General features: G+C 44.3%; 1 protein-coding gene across 3 annotated transcripts in view; it reads left to right on the forward strand.

Annotated features, from left to right (window-relative positions):
- EML3 (EMAP like 3) overlaps nucleotides 1-24,895 on the forward strand; it is a 293,640-nt gene that overhangs the window by 228,933 nt on the left and 39,812 nt on the right. For all 3 annotated transcript variants that reach the window (XM_069207042.1, XM_069207043.1, XM_069207044.1), the window contains 3 exons: nucleotides 11,577-11,702; nucleotides 22,458-22,589; nucleotides 22,693-22,760. In XM_069207042.1, coding sequence (XP_069063143.1) covers nucleotides 11,577-11,702; nucleotides 22,458-22,589; nucleotides 22,693-22,760 — 326 coding nt within the window. The remainder of the gene's footprint in view (nucleotides 1-11,576; nucleotides 11,703-22,457; nucleotides 22,590-22,692; nucleotides 22,761-24,895) is intronic.

Below are 24,895 nucleotides of genomic sequence, written 5' to 3' on the forward strand. Positions count from 1 at the left end.
TCATTAATATTAATGAGGTGGGTCGCAATTTGCGACCCCATAGCGAGTCAGGGCACTCACGGGGATGGTGGCCTGCTGGAGACAGCAGACCACCATGTCCGTGACTGCTTTTAAATAAAGCAGTCTTTTTTTTTCAAAGTGTAGCCCGTTTTCCTTAAAGGAAAACAAGCTGCACTTTGAAAAAAAAACTGAAACCTTTAGTTTCGGTATTTTTCAGGGCAGGTAGTGGTCCCTTGGACCACTGCCTGCTCTGAATTATTTTTTTTTTTTCCAGACACAAAGGGGATGGGGTCCCATGGGTACCCCTTCCCGTTTGCGCCTGGGTTACCATCCACTTCAAGTGGATCGTAACTGCGCTTTCATTTGCAACCGCAATCGCGGTCGCAAATGAAAATGCATAGCATTGCGAGTCGCAAATAGGAAGGGAACACCCCTTCCTATTTGCGAGTCGGAAATGCATTTTGCGAGTCGGATCCAACTCGCAAAATGCATTTCTACATAGCACAGAGGCTTTTGCGACTCGCAAACGGCGATTTTCGCCCTTTGCGACTCGCAAAACCCTTGCTACATCTGGCCCCATGTCTTTACAAGTTCAAAGCTGCCTGATTTGCAAAAAGGGGCCACTTGTGTTTTTTAGCTATATAATTCCCAAATGGGGCCAAATTTATTTTCAGGCCTGGGCCTATTTTCTATCCCATTCCTACCCCATGTAATTGTGTTTAAAATCGGTAGGGAATGCAACCTTTGGTTTGTTCTGGCTTTTCCTTAGTGCTTCCCCTATGTGGAGAAATACTGCCCCACTGGAGTTTATCTTGATTTTGAGGAGATTGAACACCAGCCCAGAGGGGTATCTTAGCAGAGGCAGGGTTGGCTGCTGTTCCCTTTTGATGGTCAGCACCAGGCCATGGAGGGGGGGGAGAATGTGACTCAGGGACCAAGCTTGAGAAAAGTCAGGTCTGACTTTTCTCCTGACTGGGATGACTGTTGACTGAAAGCACATGTCAATGAGGATGCCATGAGAAATTGAGTCTGCCAGGAAGCCAGAAATACCATACAGCTCAGTCAGTCAGAACAGGCCAAGAAGCAACTGCATGGACAATGGTTGGTGACCTACAGGGACACACATGCAAGTCTGGTGAGGCTGCACTTTCCATGTTTTGCCTGGTACCAGACCTGAACCCAGTGGAACATGTAATTCCACTTGTTTCAGCCCCAAAGGGGCACAGAGGTTTTTCTTATTCATTATCACCTATGAGCTGCATCAGTGCACAGCACTTTTCTCTTACTACTGGATCCGCAGTAGCCGTGTTAACTGGCCATAGTGACATTGTTAAATTAGACTTAGGCCTCTGGAGAATTGTTTTTAACCTGGACTGTGCCCCTGTAGGAAGCTGGGCTGGTGTGTGGTGGGTACCCAAGGTACTTACACCTTATACAAGGCCCAGGTATCCCCTCTTAGTGAAGTGTAAGCAGAGTCTAGAAGCCAGGCTCTCTAGAGGTAGCTGTGGATGAGCAGCCAAGGCTTATCTAGGCGACATGCAAAGCGCGTGCAATACCACTGTGGTCACACAGCACTTACACACATGAAAAAAACCACACAGTTTTACAAAAATAAAGGTACTTTATTTTAGTGGCACAACACCAAAGTTACTAAAAAGGCAATACTCCCTAAGGAGGTAAGTAGACACACTAAGGCCCATATTTATACTTTTTTAGCGCTGTATTTGCGTTATTTTTTTTAAGGAAAATCGGCGCAAACGTACAAAATACAATTGTATTTTATACGTTTGCGCTGCTTTTGCGTCAAAAAATGATGCAAATGCACGCTAAAAAAGTATAAATATGGGCCTACATATGTACACTAGTAATCAGAAATAGGCATAGAAAAGGTTATAAAACAGTGCAAATACCAATAAGCAATAGTGACCCTAGGGGGAGCCCAAACCATATACTTTAAAAAAATGGAATGCGAACACAGGACCCCCACCTAGGTAAGTGGAATGTGTAGAGGGGAGCTGGTAGTACTAGAAAATCACAGAGGTAAGTAACACAGTACCCCCAGGGACCAGGAAAGCAGGAATAAATCACTACAATTTCCCCAAACCACCCAAAAGGTAGGAAAAGAAGAAACAAAAACATCCAGGCAAGACTGCAAGAAACCAGTGGTGGATTCCTGGAGAGGAAGACCTGTGGAGAGAGGGAACCAAGTCCAAGAGTCATAGTGGATTCCAGGAGGAATAGGAGCTACTACCCACCCAGCTGTACTTGCAGGAGTTGGTCAACGGTGATGAAGAACAGGTCAGCACTGCAGCCCGGAGCTGGAAAAGAGTTCCTGATGGATGCAGAAGATGTCGCACGCAGGAGTGAAGATTGCAGATGGGTGTCAGTGCAGGGCTTCAACCAACAAGCCTTGGCAAAGGCAAACTCGCAGTTAAGGGAAAAGTGGTGCTGCTGGGGATTAACAAGGCCCAGGAGAACGCAACCCAGGAGGGGGAGTCACAGGGCACCCTCAGCATCACAGAGAGTCAACAGGAGCAGAGGCAGCACCCACACGAGTCCCACAAGACAGGGAAACAGAAGTTGCATAAGAAGCCCATGCAGCACTATAAAAAGGGTTCCACTTCGCAGAAGAACCACACAGAGGGCTGTACATCGCAGGAAGGAGTGCTAGGGACTGGAGCTACACATCACCTGAAGATCTGTTGGAGGAGATGCAAACAAGCCTTGGCACCCTCAAGAGACACAATGCGGGGGGGTCCCTTCACCTAAGTTGGACAGCTGGCAAAGAGGACCAAGAGGACTACTCCAGACCACCACTCGTGATGCAGGATCCATGCATCTCAAGATGAGGGGAGATCCACTCAGCTGGTCATCATTGCAGCAGGGGCCTCCGGATGCAGGGGAGTGACTCCTTCACCCCAAAGGAGATTCCTTCTTCTTCCTGAGCAAGCTGAAGAGTTGCTGTCTTCTGAGGATGCACAGCCAGGGAAATGTTGAAAAGGTGGCAGGAGCCTTGAAAACAACGTTGCAGAAGAGTCTTCTTTGTGGATTTCAGCGTTGTCAGTTCCTGAAGGGTCTAGTTGCAGTTCCAGTGTCCAGAAGTTGAAGTGGAGGTTGCAGAGGAATCCTGCTGCAGTCTTACAAGCTGAATCTGAGAACCCACCCAAGAGAGAGACACTAAATAGCCCTGAAAGTGGGATTGGTCACCTAGCCAGGTAAGCACCTATCAGGAGGGGTCTCTGACATCACCTGATTGGCCTGGCCAACCAGGGTTCCCTGCCAACCTTGGAAACAAGATGGCATAACCCAGGGACTTTCTGGAGGAGCTCTGAGCAGCACCCCTGCGGTGGTGATGGACAGGGGAGTGGTCACTCCCCTTTCCATTGTCCAGTTTCGTGCCAGAGCAGGGATTGGGGGTCCCTGAACCGGTGTAGACTGGTTTATGCACAGAGGGCACCAAATGTGCCCTTCAAAGCAAATCAGTGGCTTGGGGAGGCTACCCCTCCCAAGCCAGTCACACCTATTTCCATAGGGAGGGGGTGTCACCTCCTTCCCCCAAAGGAAATCCTTTGTTCTGCCTTTCTAGGTTTTATCAGATTAAGCAGCAGGAGGGCATAAACCTGTCGAAGGGGTGGCAGCAGTTTGGGCTGCCCAGAAAACCCTGTAAGACTGGTGGTAGCAATGCTGGGGGTCCTCTAAGGAGCACTTAGAGTGAATGGAATCATACTTCCAATACTTGCAACATTATTAGGGTATTATTCTGACATGTTGGATACCAAAAATGGCAAGGTTCGGAATAACGATTATGTAGCTGGACATAGGTAGTGACCTATGTCCAGTACACGTGTAAAACAGCGCCCGCACTCACAAAGTCCAGGCAAATGGGCCTGGAGTTTGTGGGGGTTAGTGCAGGGGTGCCCTCACACTCAGGTACCTGCACCCTGCCCTCTTGGCTGAGAGGGCCTGCCATAGGGGTGACTTACAGTGACCTGGTGCAGTGATCTCTAGTGAAAACAGGTGTATGCACCTGTTTCATGCAGACTGCAATGGCAGGCCTGCAGAACCCTTTGCATGGGCTCCCTATGGGTGGCAGAATAAGTTCTGCAGCCCATAGGGTTCCCCTAGTACCCCAATGCCCTGGGTACCTAGGTACCATATACTATATATATGCCAATTGTGAGAAGAAAAAGATACAGTTACCAAGTTAGAAGGGAGAGAGCATAATCACTGGGGTCCTGGTTGGCAGGATCCCAGTCAACACAGTCAAACATACTGACAACAGGCAGAAAATAGGGGTAATCATGCCAAGAAATAGGACATTTCCTACACCCCTGCAGGAAGCTGGCTCTGTATATACTATATAAAATGAGATATAGTGTGCACAGAGTCCAAGGGTTCCCCAGAGGCTTCACAGAGGCTAAAGTAGATAACACTAATGCTCTCTTTTGTGGTAGTGTGGTCTAGCAGTTAGGCTTATCAGAGGGTAGTGCAAAGCATTTGTTGTACACACACAGGCAATAAATGAAGCACACACGCAATGACTAACTCCAGGCCAATGGTTTTTATATAGCAGAAATGTATTTTGTACCTTTAGTTCTAGAACCACAAGATTCAGTTTTCCGGTAAGTACATTTGCTTGTAGGTATCCATCATATGTATCAATACCACTTTGTTTCAAATTGGCAAGTTATACGGTATTCGAATAAATAGTAATAATTAAAAGTTGACACTGCAATTTTCAGAAACAGTTCTGGGGGAAGAAAAGTTAGCACAGTATCAAGGTAAGTACAAGGCTTACAGTTCCAGTCCCCGGATGTTTGGATGTCCACAGGTTGGGTTCAAGTTAACCCAAAACACCCACCACCAGCAACACGGGGCCTGCTGGTTGGAGAGGTCAAAGTTGAAGTCGATTTAACATGGGTTTATATGGAGGCTGAGGGCACTCAGAATCAGGCCTAATTGCAGATAAGTACCTTCGTCCTCGGAGGGCAGACCTGGGGTGTTCATAGGAGCACCGGGGGGCAACAGGTCAGGACCAAACATACACCCTCAGCAGCGCAAAGGTCGGCCAGGTGCAAACACAGCATCGGGCTCCCAATGCTTTCCTATATAAGGGTCCCAGGAGTCACAAAAATGCTGCAGGTGAAGTCCAGGGGGTCAGTTCCGGAAAACCAAAGGCTGGACAGGGAGGAGGGCCACCTGCAGGACATTGCTGCACCGAAGGTTGGATTTCCCAAGGCCAGGGGGCTGCGGGTGTAGGGGTACCTTTTGGCGTAAGAAGTCTTCATCCGGTTCTGTCGCGGTCAGGGGGGTCCTCTGTATTTAGGCTGCAAGCGTTGTTGTGTTGGACTGGAGGGGTCAACCCAGGGTGGACACTAGGTCAGAATCACCTGGGGACCAGCTCTGGTCAGTTGGGTCACCTGGACAGGGGCTGTGGGTGGCGGGTGCAGAGTGGGCAGGACTCGCGGATCCAGGAGGGCTCTGGAGTCCTTTGTTAGAGTTTCTTTCTGGACAGGGCCGCTGAAGTGCAAGCAGTCCTCTTGAGGTTTTAAGGATGTGTTGCCTTCTTGTAGCAGGGCTTCAGAAGCTGGAGACAGGCCTGTAGGGCTGGGGCCAAGTCAGTTGGTGTCTTCAGTCTTCTCTGCTGGAGGTCACCTTAGCAGTCCTTCTTCTTTTCTTTCTTCTTCTTGGGGTCGCCAGGAATCTGACAGCTAAGTTCAGGGGAGCCCTTAAATCCTGGATTTAGGGGCGTTACAGGGGCCAGAGAGCAGTAGCCAATGACTACTGTGCCTCAGGGTGACTACACCCTTCAGGTGTCCAGTCCCTTTGGGGAGGGGGACACAGACCTAACCCTATTGGTCCCTGTCCTCCAAATCAAGATGGAGGATTTTGCAAGGAGGGGGTAACCGCAGTTCTGGACACCTTAGGGGTGGTCCCACCTGAAGTGGTCACTCCTCTTTGTTTTCCCTAATTTTCCCGTTAGAGTTGCTGCCAAAAGTGGGGCTTTGTCTGGGGAGCGGACTAGCTGGAGTGCCATGGGGCACTGTAACAAGAGGCCTGAGACTTTGAGGCTCACCACCAGGTGTTACAGTTCCTGCAGGGAGGAGGTGTGAAGCACCTCCACCCAGTGCAGGCTTTGTTTCTGGCTGTCAAGAGCACAAAGGCTCTTGCCCCAAGTGGTCAGATACTCATCTGGAAGTGGAAGGCTGGCACAGACTGGTCAGTCCTGCACTAGAAGTTTGGCTAAAATACAGGGGGCATCTCTAAGATGCCCTCTTGGTGCATGTTTCAATAAATCCAACACTGGCATCAGTGTGGGTTTATTGTGCTGGGAAGTTTGATACCAATCTTCCCAGGCTTAAGTGAAGCCATAATGAAGCTGTAGAGTTCGTAATGACAAACTCCCAGCTTATTCACTCAGTATGGCCACACTGTACTTACAATGTCTAAGAATGGACTTAGACACTGTAGGGGCATATTGCTCATGTAACTATGCCCTCACCTGTGGTACAGTGCACCCTGCCTTAGGGCTGTAAATCTTGCAAGAGGGGTGGCCTACGTATGCCACAGGCAGTGGTTTGTGGGCATGGCACTCTGAGAGGGGCGCAATGTTGGCTTTGTCTTTTTCTCCCCACTGGCACACACAAGCTGCAAAGGCAGTGTGCATGTGCTCAGTGAGGGGTCCCCTAGGGTGACATAATACATACTGCAGCCCTTGGGGGCCTTCCCTGGCCACGTGGCCCTTGCTACCATGGGTACCTTTTAGAAGGGGTGTGCCAATTGTGGAAACCATGGTACAGTTTTTGGGAAAGAACACTGGTGCTGGATCCCAGTTAACTCTCAGGCAAGTCAGCATCACTATCAGGCAAAAAGTGGGGGGTAACCATGGTAAAAAGGGGCACTTTTCTACAGCCCCTGTACTTGTTTGGGTGGTTTTTAGGGTTTACTGTTTTGTGAACAGTTTTACTGGAACCCCAGTGACAGACTCAGAGCCACTGAGCTGTCCAGCCTTGCATGCAGCGTGGCTAAGAAGGTAAGACACAGGGCAAAGATGTATTATTGCATTCAGTCTGGCTCCTCTGCCCCAGTGCTAGTTCAAGATAAATAATCATTTTGCTAAACATAGAATTGGATGCAGGCAGCTGAGGACAACTGAACCATAGCTTATAGACTTGCAGTAGGAAGGCAGATGCAAGATGGCGGACAGGTAGATGTTTAGACGTTTTTTCCTGACTGAATGTACTGTGGATGATCAGCTGAAAGCAACAGTTCTATCATCAAGGGCAGAGAAGGAACACACCTTAGATTTAGGGACTAGGTAAGTCCGGCCCTTCAGAAACATGAGGCTAGTGATGATCCAGTACCCCAGTACAGGTCCTCTCCGCAGTACTCACCCAGGAAAACACCACCTACAGATCCCCCTTTCCTCAGCAACCCTTCTTCTAGTGTTTGCTTACTTCTGACTTCTTCAAGATATGGTGCATCAACCAAAAAGTTCATGGAGAACAGGCCAAGTATGCCTATAGTGCAGAGATTTGATTTGGGAAAATATTGGATAGAGCAAAGCCATAATAACGGAGATGGTCACACTGTGCATAAACACCTCTATGTGTGTCCTTAAAATCCTGCATGAAAATGTTGCCCTTGACTTGAAACATCTGATTGTCACTGCTCCTGTTTTCTTTGAATGATCCTCTCTTTACTTTCCATCCTCTGCATGCCTTCTCTCTCTCAGTACAGCGTACTCTAAATCACATTGCAAGCTTGCCTTAATCTCCATTACTGTATTTTTCCAAATTGCCGCACCTCACTTCAAAGACCACAACCTATCCTTTAAAAGTCAGCCCCTGCAACTTAGCAATAGGTAATCCCCTCTAGACCATCAACTAATCACAATAACCATCTGCATGAACTCTTCCTTCTCCCCACTAACAATCACACTTAACTACTACTTATTTAATCCACCCCAAGACACTGTACCAATAACCAGTAACCACAGGATTATCCACAACCATTGACTACCAAAGCAGTGTGCTGCCTGCCATAAAGCGCGTCAACTCCTTGTCAAAGATGGTAAGCGCTATATAAATGCAATTACAATATATTGGCTTTCTATGCGCATTGCATCATCAGCGCTGTTATTCACTATACTAATTTAATCTTCCTTAAAGCCACTGGAATAAATGCATGAAATTGTCTCTTTGAAAGCCCAGGACTAATTCCCACAGTTAACAATAACCATTGGCTTAACCACTAACCTTGGATTCCAGTGCAGTGCGCTGCCTCCTCTGGGGCAAGTAATCACTTTTGGAATATTGTGAAATACAGCTGTCAAAACAGACTAACATGCATGTTATTATAAATCTCCCCTGTTACCATTGAGCACATACATACTCAGATATTCTATATATATATATTGCTGCTAGCAAACCTATGCACTGTCTGACATTCCCCGACCTGTCATAGATGGCCCATGTATTCACCATATGAAAACACTACTTGATATCCCTGATCCAACTCCTGTTGCATTTTCAGGCAATTTTCCTGTTACTGCAGCCCACCGTGCACTGCTTGGTGATACCTCACCTGTCACAGTTAACTAACATGCATGCTGTGCATGCTGACTGCAGACATCTCCTCTTATAAAGCTGGCAAATAAATATTATGTGTGAAAAACTTCAGTGTTTACGGCTGCTGATAAACCATTACCTGAAAACAATGCACCCTTCTAAGCGGGACAACCAACACAATTTCTGTAAACACATGTCCTGCACGTGGTGGGCTAGGCAATTACCGCTCTGGTGTACAAAAACTCATCTGTATCCCTGATAGGCAAGTACACCAAACCTGTCACCACAAGCCAATCTGTACTTAGTGGGCCAGTTAGAGCCTGATGGGCGACTCGCCTGCCAGATTGGGGGGGAGTACTGCCCTTCAGCCCGCTGTTGGAAAACCGCTGGCCATATTTTGCTAGAAGTGAAACGGATGCAGTTTTCACAGAGTTGGGAGTGAGTAGGCCCTTTGTATTTTTTCAGCTGGTAGGCACTCTTTTTGCTTTTTCAAAACAAACGCTGAAAGAAGTAGTTTCTTTGTAAAGAAACAAAAAAAAGCCAGTGGCTCTAACCCACAGGAAGTTTTCTTGCCTGAATAAGCAATTCTTTCCCTTCCACGCCAGGACCAGCAAGGCTCACATGGTGAACCCAAAATGTATAATATGCATATGGCGGATCATCCTAAATAGGGTGTTCCTCTGGATGGATGAAATGCGGCACCCCTGTGGCAGTGGCTCTTAATGGACTGCTGGTGGTTAGTCAGTGGTCCTCCTGCTCTAAACTGGGTTGAGAAAAGATGCGGTTCTTTCGCCTTTGGCAAGGTGGAGGAACTGTCAATATATGGTGGTTCTCCCACTCCTGTCAAATTCGAAATGTCCTTAGCTTGTAAACAGTTCACCTGTCAGTGGTAACCAATTTTCATATTGCTTGCTATCACCTCACTTGTCAATTCACATCCACCCTGTCACTGCTAAGTAATCTATACCAACGGTTCTTAACCTTTTGACTTCTGTGGACCCCACCACTTGATTATTACTGGAATCTAGGCCCCCCCACTGAGTCATTATTAGAATCCAGAGACCCCAACTGAATTATTATTAGAATCCAGAGACCCCCACTGAGTTGGGTAGCCCGGCCTAAGCAATTTCCATGATCTGAACCTCAAATAAATGCACAAAAATACCGAAACAAGCATTCATCAAAAAATACACAAATGATTAAATATGTTTTTTAACTCACAAACAAGTATTAAAAAATCTAAATTTTTATTCATTCGGTTGAGGCCTCAAATCGTCCATACTGAATCATCTTTGATGTACTTACACTGCTCCCATGAATCATACTGAGGACACTAGCCACATTTTAGCATACAGTTTCAAATTCGTTCACACTTACAGAACATTTTACATTTTCAATTCTAAATGTATTTATTAATCTGCTAATATTATTTAGCAGCCGTGGGCCTCCCGAGCAGTCATTGCGGATTCACAAGGGTCAGTGGAGTCCGAGTTAAGAACCACTGATTTATACGTTATCTAAAAACACTTTACTTGGGTGACTACTAATTAATCTACCTATTACCTGAAAATATGTAAACTTTATCACTGTAAACTAACTTACACCTAACCGATTCAGGTTGCAGACTCTGACCTGTTCCTTATAGCAAGCCCAGACACAGCAAGCATTCACTTGTGTCACTGATCACAATCTGAAAAGATCTCAAGTGATCCACCTAGTTTACTAATACAATCTGCAAATGTCTTCTCTGTTATTTCTAATAGTTCTGCACGCTGACAGCATCTCAAGTGTGTCAAGTCGAACCATTCCACAAACAACAACCTCACTTGTCGCTGCTAGCCACCATGCATATTGTTTGCAAGTAACTCATCAAAACAGCGTATTTACACCCATCCTTACCCAATAACTCATTCAGCCTACAATTGGCAAATATCCCACCCCTTAATATGATTTGCACCTGGAAACTTAGCTATATTTCAGCATTAGTAGTGCCACCTACCTAAAAACAAGCATTTGCAATGCAACGGGTCTCACGTTTCCTCGTGTTAGAGCTGATAGCGTTGTAAATTCCTAACCGGACTTTTCACTGGCAATGAAACCTATCGGCAAAAGTGCAATTATGTATATAACCGGAATAAGTGCAATGGAATGTGTAAGAGGGTCGATATTATGTAAAACGCTCGACTTCTGCCAAGCGAGATCGCGCTGGGAAAATAGAGAAAAAGTAGTCCACAAGGCGGACGGAAAACAGCAAGCCTCGCATGTTTTCTGTACTTGGTCGATGCGCTCGAGGAGGGGTATCCACTAGAAAAGGCATGAGGTATGCATGCCTTCCACTAATGAAATCAAGCAGATTCTAACAGGCAAGCCCACAAACAAATGAAAGCCACTGACGTGACGTGGACAGGGCTCCGAGCCCTTTTTAATTCCTAAAGTGTCTTGCTTAGCGAAACGCATGCGCAAGCGCATGCGACTCAGGCTCGACCCTAACAATGCCAAAAACTCACATATAACTGCTACCTGCTGCACATGCACTATCTGTAAACATCTTGTTTTTGTGTCACTGCAAATGCACTTAATCATAATATGCAATTACAGCTTTGGTGTTCTTGTGAACAAACCTGCACACTGTTTGCAAAAGTATTTTGTTACTTGAAACGCATGTACACACTCTTTGTAAACAGCTCCGCAGGCATTGCTGTAAACAAAGATGCACGCTGCCTACACACACCTTACATATCACTGCCCAACCGTCTGTATAGTTGCACCCAAATCACTGCAAATGCTGCCATGCACCCTGGTCAAAACCGCGTTTTTGTTTTGCCTATACACTACCTTCCACGAACTTACCTACAACACAGCAGCCTAATGTACACAGACTCTACAAACACCCCACTTACTATAGTGCTTTATATCAGCACTCCATCTGGATGCATCATTTTTGGGACACAATTTAAGGAGTAGCAATTTTGCTTTATATCTAATCAATTGTGTGTCTCTCTGCAGATCCCAGAGCGATTTGGGGCAGTTCGGGCTATTGCTGAGGGTACAGGCGCAGAGCTCCTGGTTGGCACAACTCGAAATACGCTTTTGCGGGGAAGCTTTGCAGAAGGATTCACTCCCATTATACAGGTATTACAGGGGGACCAGAAGAGGGTGGGTGGGGGTTTTGGGCGTGTGTGTGTGTGATTGTATATATGTATTTGTACAGTGGATTAAAAGAATGACAGCCCTAAACCACTCTACAGTGCTTTCCTCTGCCTTTTGCTTAGTATTATTTTCATGAAAGCTACGGAAAATCTCATTATTCTAATTGAATCAGGGACCATTGTTAGATGAACCTTGCAGGCAACAGCGTCGAAAATATTTGACTTGTAAAAACAGATTTTTTTAAAGAAAGCAGAGTGCACTTTTTTCTAAAATCCTATATGCTTAATTATATAAATGTGATTCTCTCGTTTTTACTGCAGACAACCGAACAGTGTAGCTGAGCATTTCACGTAGTCTATCCAGGCCTCCTAGGCCAGCCCCAGCACTCAGTCCCGAGGACATGGGGCTGAGGGCTGTGCACAGCAGGTAATGTGCACAAAGGGGCTGGGCACATGACCTGGCTGAAGGCCATGCCCTGCATCCAACCCTCACCAGTGACTGTGCAGTGGATTAAGTCCACATTTCTGTGAGGAGAAGAGCCTGGCCACCTTCGTTGTGCACAGCTGTATGATGTAGGGTATTTCCATGTAGTAAGAAGGTACAGAGCCAGGCCAAAGCCAACTCCCTGCACTCAGTCACCATGGTGCATGGCCAAAGACTTAGTTCGTTATGTCTAAACTGGGCTCAGGGCAGCGACTGGCCAAAGGCCAAGCCCTGCACCCAAGAGCTTGGTAGAGGCATACTGTGATGCTAGTGATGTCATTAAATATGTAATTTGTGTTGCGATGTATGACAGGTGTTAGGTTATGAACAGTGCATTATTTGATTAATTATGATTGGGCTGCTCAGTTACTCTCTGCTTACTGTAACTGTCAAACATCAGTGGTCATTAGGTTTTAAATTGCAACAATAATGTTCCTCCACTTTAAGGTTTTTAAGGGTATTTCTATTTTCTTTACAGAATTGTTTGTGTCGTATGTGTAACATAATTCTGCTTTACAAAATACAATGAAGCTGTGTGGTTTTGAAACAACATACATTGACCCCTAACAAAGCAATTAACTGGTGTATATTGGTTTCAGCACTGTGCAGTGCTTGTTGGGCACAGAGTTTTATGGTACATTAAACTTAATTAAACTTTGGGTCCTAACAAAGACTTACAATAATTCATACGTTGATTACAACTGGATTTACCCTAAAATGCAAACAATGGAATAAGGTGGGTATAAATCTGGTAGTCCTTTTTTCTTATGAATATTCTTGGTATGGTCATCTGTCTGGCACATTAGTGTGATTCAAAATTGATGTACTTCAGAAACGTAGACCATACACCATTTTTCATTGAGATGAAGTGCTCTTTAGAACTCATTCGTTATCCCAATGGTGAATGTTAGAAATGGGGTATTTAGTTGGCAGTGCTTTGCACCCTGTTCAAGTAGGGACCCTCACTCTAGTCAGGGTAAGGGAGTCACACAGCTAAGATAAACCCTGCTCACCCCCTTGGTAGCTTGACACAAGCAATCTGGCTTATCTCAAAGGTAATGTGTAAAGTATTTGTACACACACACAGTAACACAGTGAAAACACTACAAAAGGACTCCACACAAATTGAGAACAATAACCAATATTTATCTGCATAAAACAAGACCAAAACAACAGAAATCCAACATGCACAAGCAAAGATACACATTTCCAAAGATTAAATCTTAGTATAGTGCTTAGAAACACAAAATCTCCAACTGGGGCTATCATGGCATCTTGACCCAGTCTATCCCAACAGTCCAATGCCACTTGCAAGGGAGTGTGGGCCAGTAACCAACTTGCAAGGAACCCAGGTACAGTACCTTAGAAAACAATGAGGAAACAAAGACGTTGCACGGAGCCGTGGAGGTGAGGCGTCGCTGAAGCCAGTGCGATGTCGGTTCTGTTCTGCTACCGGGTAGGCATCCAATCTTAACTGTTAGGCAGGGAAGGTGAGGCATTGGTTACTTACGGTTGCAGGGGAGGTATTCGGTGTTGAGGCATTAATTCCTTATAACCCGACGGGGTCGATGAATCCAGCAGATCAAGATGTGAGGCATCGAATTCGCGGTCACACCACGGGGTCACAGGTGCTGTGGCAGATTCAGAGCCGGGTGCCACGGATGTCGTGACAAGGCGCTCTGTACTCACAATGTGGTGGGAATTCAGAGGTGCTGCAATGGCATCGGGCCCACAGCGTTGGTTGCGGTTGTTGCACTCAACGGGGCAGTGGTGTGGAGTTGGATAGCAGCACCAGTTCCAAAGCTCCTCTGGAGTCGAGGTGCTTGGTTTCTTCTTGGTTGCATCGGAGCTCACTCCCAAGGGCCTAGGAGCTCGGTTTGGCACCATTTGGCAAGTCAGGACTCTCAGCGCGAGCGCCCAGGTGCTGGCAGATGAAGTCTTTGATGTCCCTGAAACTTCTTAACAGGAGGGAAGCCCAGTCCAAGCCCTTAGACAACCTTTGGAAGCAGGATGTCAAAAGCAATGTTCAGTCCTTTCACTCCCAGGCCAGAATCAGCCAGAAGCAGGCCAGCATTGCAAAGCAGGAGGCTGAGTGGCAGTCCCTTCTACAGCATCCAACTCTTCTTCCTGGCAGAGGGTCCTCAGTTAAGAAGGATTCTAACTATGTGGGGTCAGAGGTCCAGTACTTATACCCATTTCAGTTTTTGAAGAAGGTCAACTTCAAAGAGAAGTCTTTGTAGAGCACAAGACCCTGCCTTTTTCTGCCCTGGCCCCAGACACACTCCAGGGGGTTGGAGACTGCTTGGTGTAAGGACAGGCAGAGGTGTATTCAGGTGCAAGTGTCGGATCCTCCCACTACTCTAGCTCAGGAACACCCATCAGCCTGGTGATGGGCCATCAGGATATGCAGGGCACACTCAGTTCCCTTTGTGTGACTGTCTCGAGTGAATACACAAACAGCCCAACTGTCATCCTGACCTATATGTGTAGTCCACAGACAGACAGAGGTACAGAATGGATATGCAAGAACATGCCCACTTTCTAAAAGTGGCATTTTGAAACCTACAATTCACAAACCAACTTCTCCAAAAGTTCTGTTTTTAAATTGTGAGTTCAGAGACCCCAAACTCCATATCTCTATCTGCTCAGAATGGGAAATCACACTAAAAGATATTTCAGGCAATTCCCATGTTACCCTATGGGAGAGATGGGCTTGCAGTAGTGAAAACCGCAGTATTTTACTATCAGAACATGTAAAACACACGTTACGTGTCCTATCTTTTAAATACACTGCACCCTGCCCATGGGGCTGCCTTGGGCCTACCTTAGGGGTGACTTATGTAGTAAAAGGGAAGGTTTGGGCCTGGCAAGTGGGGGCACTGGCCAGGTCAAAATGGCAGTTTAAAAACTGCAGTGGCAGGTCTGAGACATGATTACAGGGCTACTCATGTGGGTGGTACAATCAGTGCTGCAGGCCCACTAGTGGCATTTGATTTACAGGCCCTGTGTCCATGCACTGTACTAGGGGCTTACTAGTAAATCAGATATGCCAATCATGGCTAAACGAATCGCTAATATAATTTAGACATGGAGTATTTGCACTTTAGCACTGGTCAGCAGTGGTAAAGTGCCCAGAGTCAACAAGAACAGGTCAGAAAAATAGGAGGAAGAAGGCAAAAAGTTTGGGGGTAACCCTTCAAACAGGGGCAGGTCCAACAGTGGATACTGCTGTTTGTCTTCAAAATAAAGTTTGTCTCTCAACCTTCTTTTTACATTCAATGGATTGCCAACTGAAGAACTCTTTGTAATATGCATGTTTTGTGTTGCTTTCATTCCATCTCAACAGGCTCCCCACCCACCCCTTTTTTATCATGGAATGTATAGAAAGCATGTCCACAATTAAATAAAACACAAACCTATAAAGACGTATATGGCATGGAATATAACTTTCTGGCATAATATTCAACACAGGCTATGGAAGAGTAACTAAGTCAGCAGTAAAGCTTGGAAGTCAAAGACAAGTGAAGATGCAAGGTAGTGTTCTGGGCCACTGGCTGCCTGCACAGGAGCTAATCAGTGGAGAGAAGATATATTGAGATAAAACAATTTCAAGGAATGACATATTCATATATATGAGGAAAAAACTCAGTGGGGCACATCAACAAAACAGTGTATAATTTAGAGATAATTTGATATCTTGATGAGATAACATGGAAAAAAACTATTGAATTCTAACTATATGACTAAATATGTAGACTCCCTTTCCTGAGAAGTATAAAACAACAATAGGTATTTAAAGAATGACATATGTAAATGTACAAACTAACCAAAAAAAAAAAAAGAAAAGGGGAAGAAAATGTCCATACAAAGAGAAATTATTTTTAATACAAAAAAAGAAAAAATCCTATTGTACACATACACATATATACATATAAACAAAACATATCGAGGAACAATAAAAAGCCATCAGCCGACACGTGTTTCGTCCTGACTGGACTTCTTCAAGGCTGAGAAAATCACAACACAAAACAATCAATGACAACAAATATACATATACAATTTTATACAAAAAATTAAAATAAATATGCCTCTGAACTTTTGTTCTTTAATTTACCAAAACACATAAACAATGAATTTTTTTTTGGTCAGTTAACTGCACAAACCCTTATATACACATAATGTTTGTAATATGGCACTTAATTTAAATCTGAACAAAAAGACTTCAAAGGAAAGGGAAGAAAACCACCACCACACAACCTTAGTGGCAAAGGTGTTTTTTTCTTTCTTCTTCTTAATGTCCGAAGGTATGATATAAAGTACTACACATGTCTCCAAGAGTGGGTCCGTTACAGCCAAAGCAATATTCAACCCTACCGCATGCAAACCCAAGTGAAAAGGAGATTCTTTTTTGTTGGCATTAGATCACTTAATATCCAAAATTATCCTGTTGTCAGCAAAAAAACACTTTCTACACAAAACAACCCCTCCTTATGTGATGGTGAGGAAAGAAAAAACAATAAATGTATACCTTTAATCATTTCTATGTCCGTATATTTCTATTCCATCTATCATCCTCTACAGAAAAAAGGAGGAAAACCACAATTCTATTACTCTCCTTTTGCTTGTCAAAAAATGTTTCTGCCGAAATGTAAATCTAATATATTATAATGTCATTACTGACCTGTTTAAAACCACAGTCAATCTCCTCTATTTTTTCTTCAAAACCAATCTACAAGGACATCGCAACCTCATGTGTTGAGGAACCAACTGCAATAGAAATAATCAAAATATCTTAAGTATTCTCTCTAAAAGAACCTCCGTTTCTTTATAATCTTCCTCCACCCATCTGGCAAATTTTAAACCAATGCCTCTACACTGTACAGTAATGCAACAAACACTCTAATGGGGCTTCATTTTTCCATTAAGTAACATAAAACAAGCTTCCCAAACTTGTGCTGTACACTTACCTATGTAAACCTCTTTCTGTCCTTTTAATCCATCCTAATTCCGCTTTCTAATATGTCTCAGCAGAACTATCGAGGGCTTATGTGCCCCGTTTAGACCTCCAACTTATTAAAAAATAGGTGCAGGACCCTCGCCGGCGTTATAAACGTTGCGTTTATAATGAAAGGGGAGTTATTTGAAAGCAAAGACAGACTTCCGCCTTTGCATTAGAGGCACAGCGGCCATTTTGACGTGGCTCGAATCCAATGACAGCTAACACACAGTAAAGCCGGATTGTCTGTATATTCGGCGGCCATTTTAAAGTTCCGATTTAATTATAACTTATCAGTCAACTGATACAAAGGCCGTATTATCGGCCCCCTGTGAATTTTCCAGCTTTGTTGATAATAAGTATAGGTTTTAAAGCGCTGCGTTAATACTCCGACTGAGCTACTTAACCCCAGAAACGGCCTTATACCTATCAATTAGAACCACAGCGGCCATTTTGGAGTGGTTCATATTCAGTAAGAGCTACCACACAAAGAGAACGGCGGCCATTTTTGAGTGGCAATCATCATCTATCGTATATCATTCTAACATAAACCATGTATGCAAATTTTACGATAGCAAGACTGGATGGCGGATAACTTTATTTTTCTTTTGTTGGCAAATAGATCTAATTCATATCTTCTCACAAAGTCTAAAATCTATTACTTTGATAGCATTCTGCATACATGGTTTATGTTAGAATGATATACGATAGATGATGATTGCCACTCAAAAATGGCCGCTGTTCTCTTTGTGTGGTAGCTCTTACTGAATATGAACCACTCCAAAATGGCCGCTGTGGTTCTAATTGATAGGTATAAGGACGTTTCTGGGGTTAAGTAGCTCGGTCGGAGTATTAACGCGGCGCTTTAAAACCTATACTTATTATCAACAAAGCTGGAAAATTCACAGGGGGCCGATAATACGGCCTTTGTATCAGTTGACTGATAAGTTATAATTAAATCGGAACTTTAAAATGGCCGCCGAATATACAGACAATCCGGCTTTACTGTGTGTTAGCTGTCATTGGATTCGAGCCACGTCAAAATGGCCGCTGTGCCTCTAATGCAAAGGCGGAAGTCCGTCTTTGCTTTCAAATAACTCCCCTTTCATTATAAACGCGACGTTTATAACGCCGGCGAGGGTCCTGCACCTATTTTTGAATAAGTTGGAGGTCTAAACGGGGCCCATAAGCCCTCGATAGTTCTGCTGAGACATATTAGAAAGCGGAATTAGGATGGATTAAAAGGACAGAAAGAGGTTTACATAGGTAAGTGTACAGCACAAGTTTGGGAAGCTTGTTTTATGTTACTTAATGGAAAAATGAAGCCCCATTAGAGTGTTTGTTGCATTACTGTACAGTGTAGAGGCATTGGTTTAAAATTTGCCAGATGGGTGGAGGAAGATTATAAAGAAACGGAGGTTCTTTTAGAGAGAATACTTAAGATATTTTGATTATTTCTATTGCAGTTGGTTCCTCAACACATGAGGTTGCGATGTCCTTGTAGATTGTTTTTGAAGAAAAAATAGAGGAGATTGACTGTGGTTTTTAACAGGTCAGTAATGACATTATAATATATTAGATTTACATTTCGGCAGAAAAAAATTTTGACAAGCAAAAGGAGAGTAATAGAATTGTGGTTTTCCTCCTTTTTTCTGTAGAGGATGATAGATGGAATAGAAATATACGGACATAGAAATGATTAAAGGTATACATTTATTGTTTTTTCTTTCCTCACCATCACATAAGGAGGGGTTGTTTTGTGTAGAAAGTGTTTTTTTGCTGACAACAGGATAATTTTGGATATTAAGTGATCTAATGCCAACAAAAAAGAATCTCCTTTTCACTTGGGTTTGCATGCGGTAGGGTTGAATATTGCTTTGGCTGTAACGGACCCACTCTTGGAGACATGTGTAGTACTTTATATCATACCTTCGGACATTAAGAAGAAGAAAGAAAAAAACACCTTTGCCACTAAGGTTGTGTGGTGGTGGTTTTCTTCCCTTTCCTTTGAAGTCTTTTTGTTCAGATTTAAATTAAGTGCCATATTACAAACATTATGTGTATATAAGGGTTTGTGCAGTTAACTGACCCAAAAAAATTTCATTGTTTATGTGTTTTGGTAAATTAAAGAACAAAAGTTCAGAGGCATATTTATTTTAATTTTTTGTATAAAATTGTATATGTATATTTGTTGTCATTGATTGTTTTGTGTTGTGATTTTCTCAGCCTTGAAGAAGTCCAGTCAGGACGAAACACGTGTCGGCTGATGGCTTTTTATTGTTCCTCGATATGTTTTGTTTATATGTATATATGTGTATGTGTACAATAGGATTTTTTCTTTTTTTGTATTAAAAATAATTTCTCTTTGTATGGACATTTTCTTCCCCTTTTTTTTTTGGTTAGTTTGTACATTTACATATGTCATTCTTTAAATACCTATTGTTGTTTTATACTTCTCAGGAAAGGGAGTCTACATATTTAGTCATATAGTTAGAATTCAATAGTTTTTTTCCATGTTATCTCATCAAGATATCAAATTATCTCTAAATTATACACTGTTTTGTTGATGTGCCCCACTGAGTTTTTTCCTCATTATTAGAACAGGTTTTCTTTTAGCAGACCTGGTTTTACACACCAAGGCAACGATGTGTGTCAGTGTATGAGCACTCATAAGGTCTTTCTTATATATTTGGAATGTTCATTTATTTCAAGTAATGAGTTGCCACTTGTTGTTGATTATATTCATATATATCATCTCTCTCTCTCGCTCTCTGTCTCCTGTTTGGTATGGATTCTTGGGGTCACAGACCTCTGTCCCAGTCATTTCATCCCTCCCTGTAAAGCTCTCTAAACGTATGGGGAAATCTATGCTGGATAGGAAAAGAAGGCTTTTTGGATGGCATTGCTCTTTCCCACAGTGGCTAAAATCTCTATTTTGGATCCTCAGTGCTTAGTACTAGAGGCTGCCTTAATGATTTCATGTGTCCCATTGCTTCTGACTTCGCTATCAGCTTTCATTAAGTAAGCTAGATATATAGGTATAGTCTCCAGAACTACAACATAAAGGGACTAGTGCAACTGGGGGCAAGTTGTATTTTGCCTGATACACCCAGATTTAGTTCATGAAAAGGGAAATGGTTAGTGACAGATAGTGACAGACGAACACTTAAAGAAATTGTCATTTCCATTTCCCAGTGACTTAACTATGAAAAGAACGACTCTGTTCTCATTTCATCGCCACACACATATCTCATTGGTTGAAGGAGGTCGTCCTGATTCTGGAGCCCTTGGCATGAGCTTCCTGGCTGCTCTGGTTCCTGAGATATCCCTGGTTAAAGCTACAGTCCTCAACTTTAGCCAGTGACCACTGGTCTTTTGGGGCCTATTGTGGGTACCCCCTCCATGTCATCTGTGCCAGCCTTACGTTTCATGGGTGTCCCAGACACCAAAACATCTCAATCATAAACCGACAGTTTCAAAGAAACAGACCATTATTCCTAAAACCTACCATATACCTTCATCTAGGGACAGATTTAATGGAAAATGACGGTGCATGGCGCTGCACCAAATTTGGCAGCATTGTGCATCGTCATTTTCACAATGCAGGGATGCGCCGAATTTAATTGAATACGGCGCACCCCTGTGTTTCCCCCTGCTCCGGTGGTAAATTTCCTGCTGTGTGCCAACAGAGCCACCCTTGCACCATAGTGCAAGACCAAGATTGTTTGTGTGCAGGAAAAAGCACCTTCCTGCATAAAAACAATTTTTAATGGCAATTTGCTCTTTCTATGTGCGCTGCAAAATGCAGCACACATAGAAAGAGCAAAAAGCGAGGAGAAATTAAAGCATTTCTCCTCATTGTGCCACTCTAACTCCACCCTGGGTTTGCTGTTAGATTTTGGCGCTGCCTCAAGTTTACTCGTCAAAATGCAATGGATGTTGTTGTGGCACACCCATAGCAACACCAGTTGCACGCCCCTTTCACGTAAAGTGCTGTATGTGAAGGGGCCGTATTTACAAGGTGCTGTTATGCCACAAAAAGTGTTTTAACGCCACCTTGTAAATACGGCGCAGGGCATGGCGCCACCGAAGCGTCACAAAAAGTGATACTCCGGTGGCACTAGGGGCTCTTAAATATGCCCCCTAGTGTGTAGTGGCACATTAGCCTGGCAGTACCCCGAGCCTAGAGTCCAGTGCTTATTGGGCACAGGACTCCAGTGAATTTGCCTTGTCGAGGACACAGGGTCATCTCCTACATCACTCCAGTGCTTCCACAGGAGAGCCTTAAGGACTGTTTGTGTGGTGGGTTGCAGCCAGAAAGGATTTTGCCTTCAGCAGATTCCTCGGTGAAACTTTATCCACAGTCTCTGCTGTGATTCAGAGGGCTGGAAGTATCAGTTACAAAAGTTGTAATTTCGCATCTTTCTTTTGTGCCCTTTTGCTACTGACTAACACAGTAGAAATCAGATGCTTCGAACGCACCCGTGTTCTCCTGAATATCCCAACAGGGGATAACAGCATCCATAGGACTCAATATTACCTAAAAGTCAACGTGATGGAGCTATAAACGTTGGAGGGATTGCAACTTGAGTCCAGAAGGTTCGAGACACTTCCGGTTTTTGATGTATAGCCTAGTTTTTAACGTAGAATACAGTAACTATCCATAATAAAGTGTCTTTCTTTTAGAAAAAAAAGAATTGTCTGCACATAAAAACTATTCTCTGAGTGTTTCTGATTTTCTAACTCCACATCACCTCTGTCAGGATGCCTTGACGGATTTTCCCTGCTTCCAGGTGAGAGACAGGTGCTAAAGGGGAGTATTATGTCATTCAGTTTGAGTGCAACAGTATTGTGGACCCAGAACACTAAAGATAAACAACTGAAACCCTACCATCTACTGTGAACCCCAAGAAAAAACTTCACACTACCCAAGAAACTTTAAAAGACCACATTCTACTCTAACTCTGCAACAGAAGAATTCTTGTTCATCCATTGTTCCAAGCACTTAAGTTTAGGGGATACCACGTACACTGCCTGTGTTGCCTATGGTGTCTCTGCAGTGGGGCAAAAGAAATGAACATAGACTCAAGGGACTCCAGGAAGGAGGAAGAGTGAAGATAACACACATGTAAACATCTGGGGAGATTCCAGACACACATGGGTCCTAGCTTGCACTGTTAAAATGGCATAAGGTTAGGGTTATCATGTCTCGATTCAGTGTCCTATCTTTAAAAACCTTTAATGCTACTTTGATGTAGGGTCACACAGATGAACTATGGGGGCTTGCAACGCACCCGTCCAAGGACCTCTTCTTGACCTGCGGCCATGACCGGCTGGTGTGCGGATGGGATGGCAGGGAGCATTGCCTAGCCTGGAGCTTCTCCTTGGAGGTAGGTTTCTAAGGTTCTATGTTCTGTACAAGATTCAGCAGATGTCAGGTGCAGACAAGGTGAGGTTAGAAAGTAACACTTAACTTTTATTCCCTACGGACAGGAGCCTGGACTTTGTGCGGATTTCCATCCCGGAGGGAATGTAGCAGCTGTGGGACTCAACACTGGACGGTAACTTTTTTCTAAGAAAGCATGTGCATAAAGTGCCTTGGGCAGTGGTGAAAGACACTAAAGATGCCCCATGAGGCACTCGATGCTTGCAAAGGTGAGCATCCGCGGAAAAGAAGGCAGTGTGCTTCCTGTGCTTGTTAAATTCCTCTTGGCCAGTGCCTAATCTGTTCTTGATTTTCTGGTGTGGCACAAGGACATTTTAAAGCTCACTCAAGCATTAGTTTTGTTCATGGGTTTCCTGGAATTTGTCCTTTTTGGTTTGTATTCATGCCTAATATATTGCGTGGAGACTGGACTTCAGAACTGGAGATTGTAAACTGCGAGAAATACTAATGTGATGCACAATGGGTGCAGTTTAGGTGTACTAATAGCATGGGATTTCATCTACGTGGGTGAAACATTTGTAAATACAACATAAACCAGATAGTATCTTGGCGTTAGGACGGCCCTGGACAACAATGTCAATAAAGAGAGAAGATAGAACAAACTCCAAACAAAAAGTGATATTTGGTTTCATTTTGTTTACACTGAATTCACTGATATATCCTCCGCAAAATAAAATTAAAAAAACAGTTGATCATTTGTCCATAGATTACGTTGTGCCCTATTGGTCCAAAAGGGCATTCATAATTGATATGCAATATTAAATAAAATTAAGCCTCCACTTTTCTCACTATATGCAATAATGCAGAAATTATTAAATTAAGCAGGTATTTTAACATTAAGGGATGGTACATTTAGGAGAATGCATTACTGTGTCATGTGGATGATATGTTTGACACCCGCCTACAAAGTATCTAGACTATTGCTAATCCATTGTTTATGAAATGTAAAAATTAGATTCTGGGCAATGGAATATATATGTTCGATGGCATCTGTCGCTGTAGATACACATGGTATGCATGAGCTCGCCATCTGGTGTTGGGCCGGAGTGTTACAAGTTGTTTTTCTTCGAAGAAGTGTTTTCGAGTCACGGGACCGAGTGACTCCACCTTCTGTGCTCATTGCGCATGGGCGTCGACTCCATCTTCGATTGTTTTCTTTCCGCCATCGGGTTCGGACGTGTTCATGTCGCTCCGAGTTTCGGAACGGAAAGATAGCTGAAGACGGAAGATTTTCGACGGTATCGTTGCGATCCGGTTAGAGATAGACACATACGACGACGCGTTGAACATCGAAGCGCTTCGGTGCCCTTCGGGGTAGATTTCGGCACCCCGTCGGGGCCTAGTCGGCCCGACCGCGTGGAGGACAACGCCGATGGATCGGACCCCGTTTCGATTCTGCCCCGAATGCCACAACAAATATCCTTATACGGACCTGCACTCGGTCTGTAATCTGTGCCTGTCACCCGAGCACAGTGAAGAATCCTGCGAGGCCTGTCGGGCGTTCCGGTCCCGAAAAACTCTGCGCGACCGTCGAGCGAGAAGACTGCAGATGGCGTCCACGCCGAAAGAGCGTCGACAGTTCGAGACAGAAGAAGAACAGGAGGAATCCTTTTCCATCCAGGATTCAGACTCCGACGAGCTACACTCTACAAGAACTGTGAGTAAGACGTCGAGATCAAACCTTAAAAAAGGAAAGAAGGCCCAGGGGACGCCACTGCCAACCGGCCATGGCTCCACCCAAATTCTCGGTGACCAACAATCGGCACCGAAAAAGGCCCATTCAGTGTCGAGATCGTCCGACTTCGGTCGAGACACCGGCACGCAGCCTCCTCGGGACCGAGAGAGTGCTAAACAGAAGCATCGACACCGAGAGTTCGGTGTCGACACCGATCGACGCCGAGACAGTGGCGCCGAAGACCATAGAGGCCAAGAATTTTCGGCACAGAAAAAGAGGAAGGTTACCTCGGAGCCGAAAAAACAATCGACAGGGCTTTCGGAGCCGAAAAAAGCGACATCAGACCCTGTTTCTGGCTCCTATACCGAAGAGCATTCTATGTCTTCTCAACTGAAGAAACATAGATTTGAACAAGAACTGCAATCCACTGACGTGGATCACACGCAAAAGCGTATCTTTATTCAGCAGGGGACTGGGAAGATCAGTACCCTTCCACCTGTCAAACGAAAGAGAACGCTTCAGTTTACTCCTCAGCAAGACACAACACAAAAGGTAACACCTCCTCCCTCGCCTCC

The sequence above is a fragment of the Pleurodeles waltl genome, chromosome 9, assembly GCF_031143425.1.
Source record: "Pleurodeles waltl isolate 20211129_DDA chromosome 9, aPleWal1.hap1.20221129, whole genome shotgun sequence".
Classification (NCBI taxonomy): Eukaryota; Metazoa; Chordata; class Amphibia; order Caudata; family Salamandridae; genus Pleurodeles; species Pleurodeles waltl.